This window comes from Neoarius graeffei, chromosome 2 (genome assembly GCF_027579695.1).
Source record: "Neoarius graeffei isolate fNeoGra1 chromosome 2, fNeoGra1.pri, whole genome shotgun sequence".
In the NCBI taxonomy this organism is placed as follows: Eukaryota; Metazoa; Chordata; class Actinopteri; order Siluriformes; family Ariidae; genus Neoarius; species Neoarius graeffei.
The window spans coordinates 80,622,533-80,639,473 of record NC_083570.1 but is presented as its reverse complement, the minus strand read 5'-3'; the positions used below and the strand labels follow the sequence as shown (position 1 = coordinate 80,639,473).

Sequence of the window (16,941 nt, the reverse complement as noted above, 5' to 3'; positions counted from 1 at the left end):
AACAGGGTGGCACATGTTAAGGAGCTGAAACTCCTAAACCCTTCATCCAATTTTAATGTGGATACCCTCAAATGAAAGCTGAAAGTCTGGACTTTATGTCCATGTCCATTATATAACTATAACCTGAATATGTTTCAGTAAACAGGTAAAAAAACAAAATTTGTGTCAGTGTCCAAATATATATGGACCTAACTCTGTGTGTGTGTGAGATATATATATATATATATATATATATATATATATATATATATATATATATGGGGCGGCACGGTGGTGTAGTGGTTAGCGCTGTCGCCTCACAGCAAGAAGGTCCGGGTTCGAGCCCCGTGGCCGGCGAGGGCCTTTCTGTGTGGAGTTTGCATGTTCTCCCTGTGTCCGCATGGGTTTCCTCCGGGTGCTCCGGTTTCCCCCACAGTCCAAAGACATGCAGGTTAGGTTAACTGGTGACTCTAAATTGACCGTAGGTGTGAATGTGAGTGTGAATGGTTGTCTGTGTCTATGTGTCAGCCCTGTGATGACCTGGCGACTTGTCCAGGGTGTACCCCGCCTTTCGCCCGTAGTCAGCTGGGATAGGCTCCAGCTTGCCTGCGACCCTGTAGAACAGGATAAAGCGGCTACAGATAATGAGATGAGATGATATATATTTTTGCTCAAGTCTTTATGCATTGCTTAGCATGTAGCTCATGTGTAAGTGTGAGAGAGTGTGTTTATGAGTGATTAAATGTGCAGCATGTCTTAATTGCATCATCTTGCCTGTTTATTGCAAATGTTAAGTAGTCTGTGTCTCTCTGTCTTTATCCCTCTTTCTTTCCCAAAACAGTCACTTGACATAGAGTGTGCGTTCCTATTTTGAGAAATACAAATATGTGATGTAATGGTGTGTGTGTGTGTACGCACAGAGGGGGTCTCAGTAACAGAAGCAGCATCTTTGGAGAGCTCCACGCAGCAGGCCCTCCAGTACGCCCTGGCTGGTACAGCCCAACAGGTCCAGATCCACCGCATCGGAGAAGATGGACAAGTGCAAGTAGTGAGTACACAGTGCACACACACCATGCACACAGAGCACACACACACACACACACACACACACACACACAGAGCGCACACACAGAGCGCACACACACACACACAGCACAGATGCTTGCAAGTTCCTCTGGTGGGTATTTGAAACAATCTAAACATTTATACCCTTTCTTCCAGTTGAACACACACGCTTCTCTCCACAGAAGAGTATGTACGAGGCCCTGTGCTGTGTGTATGTTAGTGTTTAATAAAGCTGGGTTTTGAAAGTTGAAGGCTTCCTGTGCGCCTCTCAAGAGCCTTTCAATGACCTATGAACCATACAGCTGCATTTGGTCATCTCCTCCCACACACACATGTGCACACACGTACGCTTCCTTTGATATGTATATGTTCCAAATAAATAAGGTGGGGTTTGTGACGTATAAGCATAAGCATGGCAATTTTATTATTTTTCTAATGAGGTGATTCATTAACGACTTATAATCGTTAAGATTTACTTTTTATACAGTTTAGAGTGCAGAAGTTTGCATATACTTACTTGAAATAATGGAACAACAAACCATTTAATATGTGGAAGTTACACATGTTCCTTCATTATGACATGATAAAATGGTTAAAAAAATTGAAGATATTCATAAATAATGATACAGTTAAAATAATATTTTGAAATGTGATATAAACAGGGTCCACTTATTGCCCTCGACTTGAGAGAATTTTTGTACTGCTGTTGTCTGCCAGTTTTTTTTTTTCCCTTTGTGGTTGTTTCTTCCTGAATTGATGTTTCCACTTTTGGTAATGGTTTTCCTAAACATAAATTTTTTTTTTATTATTCTATCCACATTCACTGGATATGAGTAATCGCATGCTCTGATTGGCCACTCGACTACTATGATATCAGCTCATAGTAACAAAATAACAAAATAGTGGCGCGTGTTGCTGAAACCACCAAGGACCAAATAAAAACTTTACTCGAAAACAAGCGGCAAAACATGGAATAAAAGTATTTGATAGTAAGAACGTATCGTTTTTATTTTTCAATAATTATTATTATCTCATCTCATCTCATTATCTGTAGCCGCTTTATCCTGTTCTACAGGGTCGCAGGCAAGCTGGAGCCTATCCCAGCTGACTACGGGCAAAAGGCGGGGTACACCCTGGACAAGTCGCCAGGTCATCACAGGGCTGACACATAGACACAGACAACCATTCACACTCACACTCACACCTACGGTCAATTTAGAGTCACCAGTTAACCTAACCTGCATGTCTTTGGACTGTGGGGGAAACCGGAGCACCCGGAGGAAACCCACGCAGACAACATGCAAACTCCACACAGAAAGACCCTCGCCGGCCACGGGGCTCGAACCCGGACCTTCTTGCTGTGAGGCAACAGCGCTAACCACTACACCACCGTGCCGCCCCATTGTTATTATTATTATTATTGTTATCTCATCTCATCTCATCTCATTATCTGTAGCCGCTTTATCCTGTTCTACAGGGTCGCAGGCAAGCTGGAGCCTATCCCAGCTGACTACGGGCGAAAGGCGGGGTACACCCTGGACAAGTCGCCAGGTCATCACAGGGCTGACACATAGACACAGACAACCATTCACACTCACATTCACACCTACGGTCAATTTAGAGTCACCAGTTAACCTAACCTGCATGTCTTTGGACTGTGGGGGAAACCGGAGCACCCGGAGGAAACCCACGCGGACACGGGGAGAACATGCAAACTCCACACAGAAAGGCCCTCGCCGGCCCCGGGGCTCGAACCCGGACCTTCTTGCTGTGAGGCGACAGCGCTAACCACTACACCACCGTGCCGCCCTATTATTATTATTATTATTATTATTATATTTTTCACAAATTGCTCCTGTCATTTCATCAGTTTGTTTACATTCTAAGCGTAAATGATTTTGTCAGACGTTTTGTATAAATTTTTTTATTTATCGAATTTGCAAAAAATAAAAATGCTCCGTTTCTCCAAATCCAGTGAATGTGCATTGAATAAAACAGTTATTCCACTCAATGTCATCATACAAGGCTTATAGCCAACTCGACACTACACACCTCGTCGGCCATCAGCTCGCGTACGACTCGATTTCGTGGAATAACTGTTAAATATACCCCTCTCCAACTCGGTGACATGGCAGTATTATTTGTTGGTGTTGTAGTAATGGTGGTTTTACTCATCCTTCCTATTGACTTTACTGTCTGAAAAGACTGTCTAAAACATTTGAGCCTAGTCAAGGACCTAGCCAGGTGCTGACTGATTTAAACCAGTATACACTTTCATGAGAAATGTTGCATTCATTTATTTAGAGCAGGTCAAGAAGGATGCATGAAGTAAGATAAACTGGCCCATCGACTGGTCATGAGAGATTAAAACATCAGGCTGTAAATCATATATTCATACCATAAGCATGTAATAATACTGGAGTGTTGATCCTGAAAGAGAATAATGATGCATTAGATGTTATAACACTTGTTTTTTTGCAGTAATACAGGCAGGTCGATGTGTGAGAGAGAGAGAGAGAGAGAGAGAGGAGCCAGGACCAACTATTTAGCAGTTATTAGACTCTTAATATTACATAGAAGCTTAGTGAGAGCAGCTGAGGCTAGTTTAGGAGGGCAGGTAAAAGAGAACTGAAGTCATTTTTAAACTTGCTTTATTTCTTAATTAACGTCTTATTCAATTACGTTTTCGGTTTTAGTAACTTTCAGAGGTGGACAAAGTACCCAACTTCATTACTTAAGTCAAAGTACAGATCCCGCTGGTCAAATGTTACTCCAATACGAGTGAAAGTTGTCCAGTCAAATTTTTACGTAAGTTAAAGTACTGAAGTACTTGCTTTTAAAAATACTTAAGTATTAAAAGTACATTTTCTGTCAATGCATTGTTGTGTTATTGCCACAACGCTTACAAAACCTAATGCCGTTACCAAAGACAGAAATGTAAATTCACAAAATGAACGCATGCTGTGCATCATGGTGGTTTAACGTTAAGCTAGCTAGTCAGTGAAGCTCCACCTGACATGCTAGCAAACTCTTTTCAAACTCGAAATCATATTGGATAGCTAACGCTACGAGAAAAGAAAGATTTCTACATTCTGTTTATTTGGCAAGATTATGCTAAACCATATTTCTGAAAGGACTTCAGATAAGTTAACGTTATTCATGTTAGCGTAACTCCGTTTTTGCATGCTAACTAGCAGTTAACTAGCTATGTGTTAACGTTAGCCGTGGACAAGGCTATGGCTACTTGGCAGGAAAATCCATAGAAAATCATTTGACTAACCAGACTGCATAGCTATTCTAACGTTATCGCTAGCTCTGAAAGCACAGGGAACTTCACTGCAAGCTTTCTCTTGGAATAAAACGTTTATATACCTCAATATGCTTCTGCAGGTTGGACGGCGAGTTTTTGTAGGCCGTGATGTGGTACGTTTTCGGCAAACAAAGCAAACGTTTAAAACGAAACGAAGCTTTAATCCTTTCTGAAAACTGAAACATGGGTTCTAGGTAAAGCCATGAGTGCGTGCATTCCCCAGAAGAACCGCCTCCTTCCATTCTGCCATCAACTGATCTTGTTCAAATAATGCTGCTGAGAAATTATTGAACTTGATTTTATACAGTCTATGGACTTGACGTGACCCCAGTGATTACTGAGAGATTGTCTCAGTGTCACCTGGGGAAAACCCATCATGTTTTAGAAAAGAAAAGGAAAAAACATCCACTTTCAAAGCCGCTTCATAGTAACGAGGACCTTGATAGAAATGCAGTGGAGTAAAAAGTACGATATTTGCCTTTCAAATGTAGTGAAGTTAAAGTCATAAGTTTCCAAAAAAAAATACTCAAGTAAAGTACAGATACTCAAAAAGTGTACTTAAGTACAGTACTCAAGTAAATGTACTTCGTTAAGCCAGTATCTCACTGGGCTGCGACAGCTTGCGACAAATTGCGAACGTCATTCGCGAGAGAGTTTCAAAAGTGTCTTGAAACATTCGCGGGGCTTCTCAATTTCCTTGCGTGAGTCGCAAAGTGTCGCTCCTTCGTTGCTGAAATTTTGAACACGTTCAGAAAATTAGTGCGACAAAATTTCTCTCAAAATGGCCGCAAATGCGTCGCTGGTGTCGCAAAGCCGTCACGAATCCTTCTCAAGTCAGGTTCCGTGAGGCTTCCTCTACTTCCCTGCCTGCCGAGGGAAAGCCGGGCTGCGACAGCCTGCGACTAATTAGAGACACAACAATTGCGGTAAAATATGCAAATATCATTTCAGTGTGATTCCAAGTGAAAATTGTTGCTAATTTGCATATTTTATCACAATCGTTGTGTCTCCAACTAGTCGTGGGCTGTCGCAGCCCAGTGAGATACTACCCTTACTGTCCACCTCTGGTAACCTTATATCATGACTCATATTGGCAACTAATTGGAATTAAATATGATACTTATCAGCCTATTCGGTTTTCAGCCATGTTGAATTTAGTTCGTTTGGTTCACGGCAGGCGTCGCTTATCCGCGCGATCTTCACGAGACTTGTGCGAGACTTCGAAATGTGAAGTGTCAGCCAGGTGTCAGTGCCACCAGTTTGAAAACTGTTTTCCAAACGAAGTATTGCACAAAAACGAGTTTAAATGATGATTACTGCCTACTTTTTTCAAACTTTCCTGATTGCTATCAAAACAAACAAAACTTCCGGCTTGATTACATCAGCATTCAAAAGAGGGCGCGCATGTGTCTTTTGACAGCGTTGGCAGATGTTCTCATCTCATTATCTCTAGCCGCTTTATCCTGTTCTACAGGGTCGCAGGCAAGCTGGAGCCTATCCCAGCTGACTACGGGTGAAAGGCGGGGTACACCCTGGACAAGTCGCCAGGTCATCACAGGGCTGACACATAGACACAGACAACCATTCACACTCACATTCACACCTACGGTCAATTTAGAGTCACCAGTTAACCTAACCTGCATGTCTTTGGACTGTGGGGGAAACCGGAGCACCCGGAGGAAACCCACGCGGACACGGGGAGAACATGCAAACTCCACACAGAAAGGCCCTCGCCGGCCACTGGGCTCGAACCTTCTTGCTGTGAGGCGACATCGCTAACCACTACACCACCGTGCCGCCCATTGGCAGATGTTGGTCACTTTGATTTCTGCTGTATGTTTTACTTCTGTCCTACGATGTCTCGCACAGGTCTCAACGAATCTCGTTTACGGTCATTGCTTTGACATATGGGCTGATATATTACGTAGCGTATTTCAGACACTCATAACTTGCTCTAGCAGTGACAAAATAGCGATCTGAAATGCATTCTGATATGAATAAAATGAGAAATAGAATTTTGATAATGAAAAATTTGCCTTCAGTTCTCCTTTAATACACTAGAGGAAATGTGAAGCATACACACACTGGCAGGACAAGGCCTCTGATGGCTGCTACGCAAGTGCAGGCTTTATTGTGCAAAAGAGAAGCAATTTTATGCCTCAGAACAGCTGCCAGGACACACACACACACACACAAATTACTCTCTTTATTCTCCCCTTCAGATCCCACAGGGGCACCTCCATATAGCTCAGGTACCACAGGGAGAGCAGGTGCAGATCACACAGGACAGCGAGGTAAGCATCTCTATTTCTACACTTTATTATTCTGTTATTCTCTTCTCAAGCCCTCTCTCTCTCTCTCTCTCTCTCTCTCTCTCTCTCTCTCTCTCTCTCTCTCTCTCTCTCTGCATGTGTTTAGTGTATCACTGATGTCAGAACATAGCACACCCATTCAAGTTGACGCTGAGCCAGCTTTTTTTTTTTTAATTCCAACTTTATTACAGTATTTATTTTTTCAAATCTTAAGTCAAACAAATCTTTTTAAGGGTGTTGGGTAACGTGATATTTTTCTGTCTTCAACACACATCATGACCCATTCAGGAACCAGGAACTAAACCTCTCAGACACCTGAAGCTTATTAACACGCAATCACGAATTGAAGCGGTTTCACAACGAAAGCATCATTCCTTGAGAATAACGATCGCTCAGAGAGAATTATTGTCTCCTTCAATGCAATGCACTGCCTTTCATTTCTTAAGGCTCTGGAGTCACTCGGGAATAAATCGTCTAAGCAGTAATTGCCTGTGAGTTACATAATATCCATCTGGACACAAATGGCGCAACAATAATCATATGTTAAGCCTCAAGGAGCCGGTTGTATATCAATGAATTAAGATGTTATCTGAGAAAAAGGAATAAAGGTAATCGAGTGGTTTCCTGTGGGTTTGAGGGCCCTGATTTGCCTGATGCAAGACTAAGATTGAAGGCATTTCTACTTTCATTAGCTATTCTCCCCCCCCAAAAAAAAAAAAATTTGCGCACGCTAATATTTTGTTGGGCCGCCTTTAGCTTTGATTACGTCGTGTATTCATTGTGGCGTTGTTCCAACAACCTTATGCACCGTCACAAGATTTGTTTACATCCAGATTCGTATAAATGTTTGCCGAGATCTTGTCTTGATGACTGGAGAGTCGAAACACTCTGTAAAGTCTTCTCCAGCACATCCCGAAGACTTTCAGTGGGGTTAAGGTCAGGATTCTGTGGTGTTCAGTTCATGTGTGAAAGTGATTCGTCATGCTCTCCGAACCACTCTTTCACAATCTGAGCTCAATGAATCCTGACATTGTTGTGCTGGAATTAGGGATCGACCGATATGTTTTTTTCAGGACCGATACCGATTATTATGGAATTGGGATGCCGATAACCGATATGTGCAACCGATAAATGTAAACATTATAATTCACATGAAATTAAACATAGCACACACTGACACAGACCTTCATATCCATGAAATGTATGTTTAATTGTAAAATTGAACATGAAATTTTGTGCAGGGAGATGCCAGCAGCATTTGTACAATAAAGTCAAACGTTAGTTAGAATAAAATGAGAAATAAAATAATAATAAAATAAATATTCACCAATAAAAAAATAAATCACTCCCTACTATATTACAGCTCACCATTTTCAGTGGAGAATAAATGAAAATACACTCTGGATTCTTTTACACTAAGAACTAAGTAAGACTTACCAACTTCAAGTAGTTTTTAAGTAACAAATCAAGTGTAGGGAGCTGCCTGCAGCATTTTTTAAAAAGTAAAATCAAACATAAAGTAGGCTGTCACTCCCTATTATGTAACAACTTAACAAGTAACCATCTACATTCTAATGCTTTTAATGCCCAAGCCTAATATTCCCAATTTAGGAGGATTATATTATAGTGAAGGAAGCATTACATGTAGTTTCAGCGAGACTAGTTGGTTGTAGGCTAATTCAAGTGCTTCCTTCCATAAGCTAAGTTTGCCTGGCTACACAGATGCAAATGGACAATTTTAACGAGTAGTAGATGAAGAATGTAAACATATAATGATGTTGTGCTTTTGCAACTTGTGTGTTTGTGACTTATTGCGGCAAAAGCAGCGTGTCCTTACCTTGAAGTGGGATCTGCTCCTGCCCGAGTGCCCGTATGGCCGCCTTGAAACAGTTCACAGCGTTTAGCTACGCGTGTTGATTGGCTGTATCCCTTGTGCCGCTTCTGCCCGAGTGCCCGTACGGCCGCCTTGAAACAGTTCACAGCGTTTAGCTACGCGTGTTGATTGGCTATATCTCTTGTGCCAAATAAATCAGATGTTGTGGTGGGCGGGACCGTGTTCTTGAACTCAGAGAGGCGAGTGCAGGAAAGGACGTGCAGTGACAGTCGCGTTAGGAACGAAATGGCTGCAAAAAGGCATGTTATCGGCATATCGGTGGAAATTATGGCCGATACCGATAACCCTAAAAATGCAGAATATCGGCCCGATATATCGGCCAGGCCGATTATTGGTCGACCCCTAGCTGGAATATGCCTGTGCCATCAGGGAAGGAAAAAATCCATTGATGTTGTTTTGTTTTTTTTAACCTGGTCATTCAGTACATTCAGGTCGTCAGCTGACTTCATTTTATTGCCCCATAACGCTGCTGAGCCTCGACCTAAGCAACTGAAGGAACCCCAGATTGTAGCGCTGCCTCCAGAGGCTTGTACAGAGGCCACTGTGCATGATGGATGCATCGCTTCATGCACTTGCCTTCTTACCCTGACACGCCCATCACTCAGGAACAGGGTAAATCTGAACTCATCAGATCGCATTCATTACATTACATTACCAGGGCTGTGAAAAATCCACAGATTTGCAGAATTCCGTGGACTTTATCTCAAAAATGCCAGATTTTTGTAAATCGTGTATTTTTGCAAAAAAAAAAGTAGGGCGTGGGGGTACTCTGCAAATGGTTAAGGACCGTAATCGCCGACGAGTCCATTGTTTACTGAATGGGGGGGAATCTAACGCCAGATGTCTCTGTATTTTACGACATCGTACAAGTTAAATATACGACATCGTAGACCGTTTTACGACATGGCGCCATTTCCTTCTTACCATTTTCAGGTTACTCTTTTCAAACACGTGTTGACAATATAGCTTGCGATTAAGTGATTAATAAAAGGGTTTTTTCGGTATGTCTGTGTCGCGGAGAGACATTGTACAGAGTGAGGATGGCGATAATGACAATGTGAAAAAAGTAGACAAGGAAAACGGTATCAAGAATCCGTGGAATTGGCAGTGGCTGGAATTTTAAGTCGGAAACGAATATCTTTATGAACGCATCCGGAAGATCAAGGAACCAGGCAAGGCGTGCTGCACATTATGCCATCAGGATGTAAAATACGGATCAGGAGGAAGAGCACGCCCGGTCGATCATGTGCAGGGGAAAGAAACACTCAGAACTGGTGAAATTACAGATTACCAGGTCATTATATCTTGTTTTCATATTTGTCTGTTGATCATGCATGATACTTTTTACTAAATGTTTATTAGCGTTATAACTTATTTTTAATTTGCCACGATGATCGTCGTGTAAATGCATTTAGCACAATAGCCTTAGCATGATCACACATACACACAGATATATAGTGTAAGTTGTCCTCGGATTTTACGTTTTCCATTTCACAGCCCTGCATTACGTTACAGGCATTTAGCAGCCGCGCTTATCCAGAGCGACATACAATATACCTAGAGCAGCCTGGGGAGCAGTTTGGGGGTTAGTTGCCTTGCTCAAGGGCACTTCAGCCATTCCTGCTGGTCCATGGAATCGAACTGGCGACCTTTCGGTCCCAAAGCTGCTTCTCTAACCATTACTCCCCCTGTGGCTTTCATCTATACGTTTTTGGGGGTTTTCCCCCACCATGGTACAACCCCGATTCCAAAAAAGTTGGGACAAAGTACAAATTGTAAATAAAAACGGAATGCAATGATGTGGAAGTTTCAAAATTCCATATTTTATTCAGAATAGAACATACTGTAAATGATATATCAAATGTTTAAACTGAGGAAATGTATCATTTAAAAAGAAAAATTAGGTGATTTTAAATTTCATGACACCACCACATCTCAAAAAAGTTGGGACAAGGTCATGTTTACCACTGTGAGACATCCCCTTTTCTCTTTACGACAGTCTGTAAACGTCTGGGGACTGAGGAGACAAGTTGCTCAAGTTTAGGGATAGGAATGTTAACCCATTCTTGTCTAATGTAGGATTCTAGTTGCTCAACTGTCTTAGGTCTTTTTTGTCGTATCTTCCGTTTTATGATGCGCCAAATGTTTTCTATGGGTGAAAGATCTGGACTGCAGGCTGGCCAGTTCAGTACCCGGACCCTTCTTCTACGCAGCCATGATGCTGTAATTGATGCAGTATGTGGTTTGGCACTGTCACGTTGGAAAATGCAAGGTCTTCCCTGAAAGAGACGTCGTCTGGATGGGAGCATATGTTGCTCTAGAACCTGGATATACCTTTCAGCATTGATGGTGTCTTTCCAGATGTGTAAGCTGCCCATGCCACACGCACTAATGCAACCTCATACCATCAGAGATGCAGGCTTCTGAACTGAGCACTGATAACAACTTGGGTCGTCCTTCTCCTCTTTAGTCCGAATGACACGGCGTCCCTGATTTCCATAAAGAACTTCAAATTTTGATTCGTCTGACCACAGAACAGTTTTCCACTTTGCCACAGTCCATTTTAAATGAGCCTTGGCCCAGAGAAGACGTCTGCGCTTCTGGATCATGTTTAGACACGGCTGCTTCTTTGAACTATAGAGTTTTAGCTGGCGACGGCGGATGGCACGGTGAATTGTGTTCACAGATAATATTCTCTGGAAATATCCCTGAGCCCATTTTGTGATTTCCAATACAGTAGCATGCCTGTATGTGATGCAGTACCGTCTAAGGGCCCGAAGAGAACGGGCACCCAGTATGGTTTTCCGGCTTTGACCCTTACACACAGAGATTCTTCCAGATTCTCTGAATCTTTTGATGATATTATGCACTGTAGATGATGATATGTTCAAACTCTTTGCAATTTTACACTGTCGAACTCCTTTCTGATATTGCTCCACTATTTGTCGGTGCAGAATTAGGGGGATTGGTGATCCTCTTCCCATCTTTACTTCTGAGAGCTGCTGCCACTCCGAGATGCTCTTTTTATACCCAGTCATGTTAATGACCTATTGCCAATTGACCTAATGAGTTGCAATTTGGTCCTCCAGCTGTTCCTTTTTTGTACCTTTAACTTTTCCAGCCTCTTATTGCCCCTGTCCCAACTTTTTTGAGATGTGTTGCTGTCATGAAATTTCAAATGAGCCAATATTTGGCATGAAATTTCAAAATGTCTCACTTTCGACATTTGATATGTTGTCTCTGTTCTATTGTGAATACAATATCAGTTTTTGAGATTTGTAAATTATTGCATTCCGTTTTTATTTACAATTTGTACTTTGTCCCAACTTTTTTTGGAATTGGGGTTGTATTATCAGTGTTCTGTTCAAAGATAATGAGGCAGAGGTGGAAGCTGGGGCAGATGAGGCAGTGATATCTCAGGGTTCTGTACTAGTGACCAGGAAGATTATAGGTTAAAATCCCAGGACTGTCAGTCACAGTCGGGACTTATCACACACACCTACTCAGTTGTGCATTAGGATTAATATTTTGAATATATTGCATTTGATAAAAATGCCTTTTAAACAAAGATGCAGAAATGGAAAAGGGACAGCTGCTCCAAAAACATACTTTCTCATGCATTTGCAACTCCAAGCATCTTATTTATGGTTGTCGGCTGCAACATCTCCAAGCTGCACTTCACTAATAATCTTTGTATCAAAAACTTTTAAAGTTCCCCAAAAGAACATTAACAAACAAACAATGTCTTAATGCTATAGCTGTACAAAAATGTTATGAGCAAACAGAACGCACAAGAACTCGTGTTCCATTAACTGCATTTAGTGAAACGTGATGGCTTCTTACACGTTCTGATTCAGTAGCATTTGCTTGATGATAGGATTTTCAACAAGATGATTCGATCTACCTGTTTTTCCGCCGAACGTGACAAAAACCATTGCAGTTTTCTCACAATCCTCACGTGACTTGCCCTGAAAGGATTTAATTGCAAAAAAGATTTTTGAATGTTTATATTCTTTTAACAACTAATCTTGACCTGCAGTTGCTTCTTTTGAAATGTTAGATATTTTTTTTAATAAGAAAGAGAGAATTAAAATGAATAGATTTTAATAGTGATTCAGAGGTCTGTTTCTTTCTTGTTTATAACCAGATGGTTCATTTCTGCCTATTTGGGGGGAAAAAAAGACCAGATTATGTAACAGTTTGGCCTAGAGTGGAATATAAAGTGAATTTATGGTCAGTTCCCTGAGACAGGACTTTGTTTTGTTTTGCTGTTTGTGGCTTTTGGATAAGTAAATGCATTACATTTGTAAGATTTAGAACCAAACAGATGGTCTTCGGTGACTTGTGAAGCAAATCCAGTCATAGCCGTGAAGAGTGACACATGCTGATGTTTCAGATTGCTGATGTTGGGAAAAGAATGCAACATGTAAAATCTCAGATAGCACCACTATCAGACTTTTTTTGGTTCTATTTTATCAGTCAAAAGGATCATAACCGAGCATTAGGCAACGTTTGCCTAACATTTGAAGAGTGTGATTATATTCGTGTAATAAATCTGTCCTGTTATGATAAGTAAGTTCATGAAAATGTTTTCACGCTGGAAAATGTTCTTGGCTACACAAAAAAAAAAAAATCTGTTTTCAAGTTTTAGTTACTGGCTACTCAGAAAATTCTCTATTTTACCGGTATGAAAGTGCTTCATTATTTAACCTCGGAGTCTCACTGATTTACTTTTCAGTTATTTATCTCAAAGTGACCCACTATAAAACTGATAGAGGAATGTAATTGCACGAGTTTCAACATGAGTCCCACGTCCTAGTTTTTCAAGCATTATCTAATTATCCATTATAATTATTTTGGTAAAATCTATCAGCTACTCCTGCCCTCCATCTCCATAAAGAAAGAATCGCCTGTTTGTAAGGAGCAATTCAATTATCTTAACAAGAGTGGTGTTCTTCACCGTTTTGTCTACTTTGAGGAGTAGCGCTTGGTGGTTCACAGTATTGTAGGCGGCAGTTAGATCAACCAACGCTGCACCTGTTATTACCTTACATTTGAATCCATCTTCTGTGAACTGCGTGAGGTTCGGAACCTGGCCACAGCAAGATCGCCCTGGTCTGAAACCTGCCTGATCTGGTGATAGTTGTTCATCCACGGTTGCTTGACTACGGGTCATTATTAATCGTTCATACAGTTTCTACAAGATACAAAGCAAGGATGTTGGTCTGTAGCCCTTTGCCAACTTTGGGTCTTTCCCTGGCTTCAGTAGAGCCACTACTTTAGCTTTCTTCCATATTTTTGGGATCCTGAATGTCGTTGCACAGCTGTTAAATAATGCAAGGAGCCACTCTCGGGTTTTTATGCCAAAATCTTTTATCATGTTTCACCACAAAGCCACAAATTTACCAAGGTGAATTAGGTCGACATTCTAAAAAGTTTTTTTTTATGGTGGGGGGTGTTCTCATTTGAAAAAAAAGGGGGGGGGGCTTGGATTTTTTTAGTGGATTCATAAAAGAATGAGAACACTTCAACAACCACTCTCTATTCACCTTTCCCCCTCGTTTCTCACTCACCCCACCCCCTTTATATCTTCTATCCTCTTATATCTCTCTGCCCAGAATTACACTTACATACTTGTCTTTCTGTCTAATTTAATTTGTTTTTTCCCCCCTACTTTTTACTGTCCTTGCTGGGAATCAAACGTGGGACCTTCTGCTTTGAAAGTTACCACTTCACCACAGAGGATTCAGTTGCAAGCGGTGGCGGGGGGCAGTCGCCCCCCCTAAAATTATGTTAGGGGGCTGCCCCCCGCAAGTTACAATGGGAGTCCTTTGACTATTTACAAGGAAGAGAGTAGTGTGAATAAACAGCCCGCTGCGCACCTTTGTTTTCCCTTATTAAATCCCACTGCGTCCCTTTAATCCAGCGCCCCAGTGGCATCCCTTTGTACTGTAGGTTGGTAGCACCCATTCGCACCAAAACCGATGCAAATTAGCCTGGCCTTGACGTCACCGATTGCCTCCCCTTTCCGTGATTTTCCTTATTTAGCTTACACAGAACTGCAAAACCCATAGTAGACAAGCTGATTTATGAATATTCTGTGGACTAATTAACCCATTGCTGTGGCAACTGTCTAGACATGTCTGGTCTCTGGGTACTCGCGCCAAAGTGGGGACCCTGTGACAGCAAGGCTATGACAGTGTCGCTACATTTGTATCTGACTGATAACTCGTGTCCTGTCCAGATGGCTAGATAGCGTTCACGAGGTGTACAAGCAGTTTTGGGTGCCCAAAAACTTGATGCTGCTCTAGATCTACATGAATTCACTTGCTGCCCTGACCAAACTCATGGTAAGAGGGTTGTTATCCTCTCAACGATACTAAGTAGATGTAATTACATTATAGTATCATTGGTTCTGTTTCATATAGAAAACAAATACATGGACAAAATGTACTCTGAGACATTAAACTTAGCTTTACTCCACCAAAATATGCCTCTCAAAATGCAGGAAATAGCGTTTTAGAGGGATAAAAATTCCAAAATTTCCTGGGGGGGCATGCACCCGGACCCCCCTAGATTTGGCACAACTTTGATGTGCGACATGTACTCGCTGCTGCCGCCTCTGGCAACAAAAAAATTAAACATTCCACTAGATGAACTAACCCTAACTCCTAATTCACCTTGGTAAATGCAGAATCACCTACGTGAATCCCACTTCACCTGATTTCAAAAATCACCTGTAGCACGTGTTATGACTCAAAGCTTTCTTCAGCACATCTTTCAAGTGAGAAACTCAGTGCAGACGAGAGCACCAGGTGAAACATCACCAGGGGACAGGACTCTGTCATTCCAGATTCATATATCAATTCTGCTGTTTTTATTATGGGGAAAAACAAAACAAAACAAAAAAAAAAAATATATATAGGGCGGCACGGTGGTGTAGTGGTTAGTGCTGTTGCCTCACAGCAAGAAGGTCCAGGTTCGAGCCCCGTGGCCGGCGAGGGCCTTTCTGTGTGGAGTTTGCGTGTTCTCCCCGTGTCCGCGTGGGTTTCCTCCGGGTGCTCCGGTTTCCCCCACAGTCCAAAGACATGCAGGTTAGGTTAACTGGTGACTCTAAATTGAGCGTAGGTGTGAATGTGAGTGTGAATGGTTGTCTGTGTCTATGTGTCAGCCCTGTGATGACCTGGCGACTTGTCCAGGGTGTACCCCGCCTTTCGCCTGTAGTCAGCTGGGATAGGCTCCAGCTTGCCTGCGACCCTGTAGAACAGGATAAGCGGCTACAGATAATAGATGGATGGATGGATGTGTGTGTGTGTGTGTGTGTGTGTGTGTGTGTGTGTGTGTGTATATCAGACTGCTCTTTTGAAGAAGAAACCTTTATTTGTCACATGCACACTTCAAGCACAGTGAAATTCATCCTCTGCATTTAACCCATCTGAAGCAGTGAACACATGCACACACCCAGAGCAGTGGGCAGCCACACCAGAGCACCCGGGGAGCAGTCAGGGGTTAGGTACCTTGCTCAAGGGCACCTCAGCCCAAGGCCGCCCCACGTCAACCTAACTGCATGTCTTTGGACTGTGGGGGAAACCGGAGCACCCGGAGGAAACCCACGCATATAACTATTTTGGCATATTACTGAGTGATAGCTCATTCTAGTGTGCTCCAATGTTAAAATTCAACATGTTTATGGCAAATACAGTGGGGCAAAAAAGTATTTAGTCAGTCACCAATTGTGCAAGTTCTCCCACTTAAAAAGATGAGAGAGGCCTGTAATTTTCATCATAGGTACACTTCAACTATGAGAGACAAAATGAGAAAAAAAATCCAGAAAATCACGTTGTCTGATTTTTAAATAATTTATTTGCAAATTATGGTGGAAAATAAGTATTTGGTCAATAACACAAGTTCATCTCAATACTTTGTTATATACCCTTTGTTGGCAATGACAGAGGTCAAACGTTTTCTGTAAGTCTTCACAAGGTTTTCACACACTGTTGCTGGTATTTTGGCCCATTCCTCCATGCACATCTCCTCTAGAGCAGTGATGTTTTGGGGCTGTCGCTGGGCAACACGGACTTTCAACTCCCTCCAAAGATTTTCTATGGGGTTGAGATCTGGAGACTGGCTAGGCCACTCCAGGACCTTGAAATGCTTCTTACGAAGCCACTCCTTCGTTGCCCGGGCGGTGTGTTTGGGATCATTGTCATGCTGAAAGACCCAGCCACGTTTCATCTTCAATGCCCTTGCTGATGGAAGGAGGTTTTCACTCAAAATCTCACGATACATGGCCCCATTCATTCTTTCCTTTACACGGATCAGTCGTCCTGGTCCCTTTGCAGAAAAACAGCCCCAAAGCATGATGTTTCCACCCCCATGCT

At 42.1% G+C, this 16,941-nt stretch overlaps 1 protein-coding gene across 6 annotated transcripts in view; it reads left to right on the top strand.

Annotated features, from left to right (window-relative positions):
• banp (BTG3 associated nuclear protein) overlaps nt 1–16,941 on the top strand; it is a 152,375-nt gene that overhangs the window by 45,744 nt on the left and 89,690 nt on the right. For all 6 annotated transcript variants that reach the window (XM_060915037.1, XM_060915035.1, XM_060915039.1 and 3 more), the window contains exons 9-10: nt 900–1,027; nt 6,577–6,648. In XM_060915037.1, the coding sequence (XP_060771020.1) occupies nt 900–1,027; nt 6,577–6,648 (200 nt within the window). The remainder of the gene's footprint in view (nt 1–899; nt 1,028–6,576; nt 6,649–16,941) is intronic.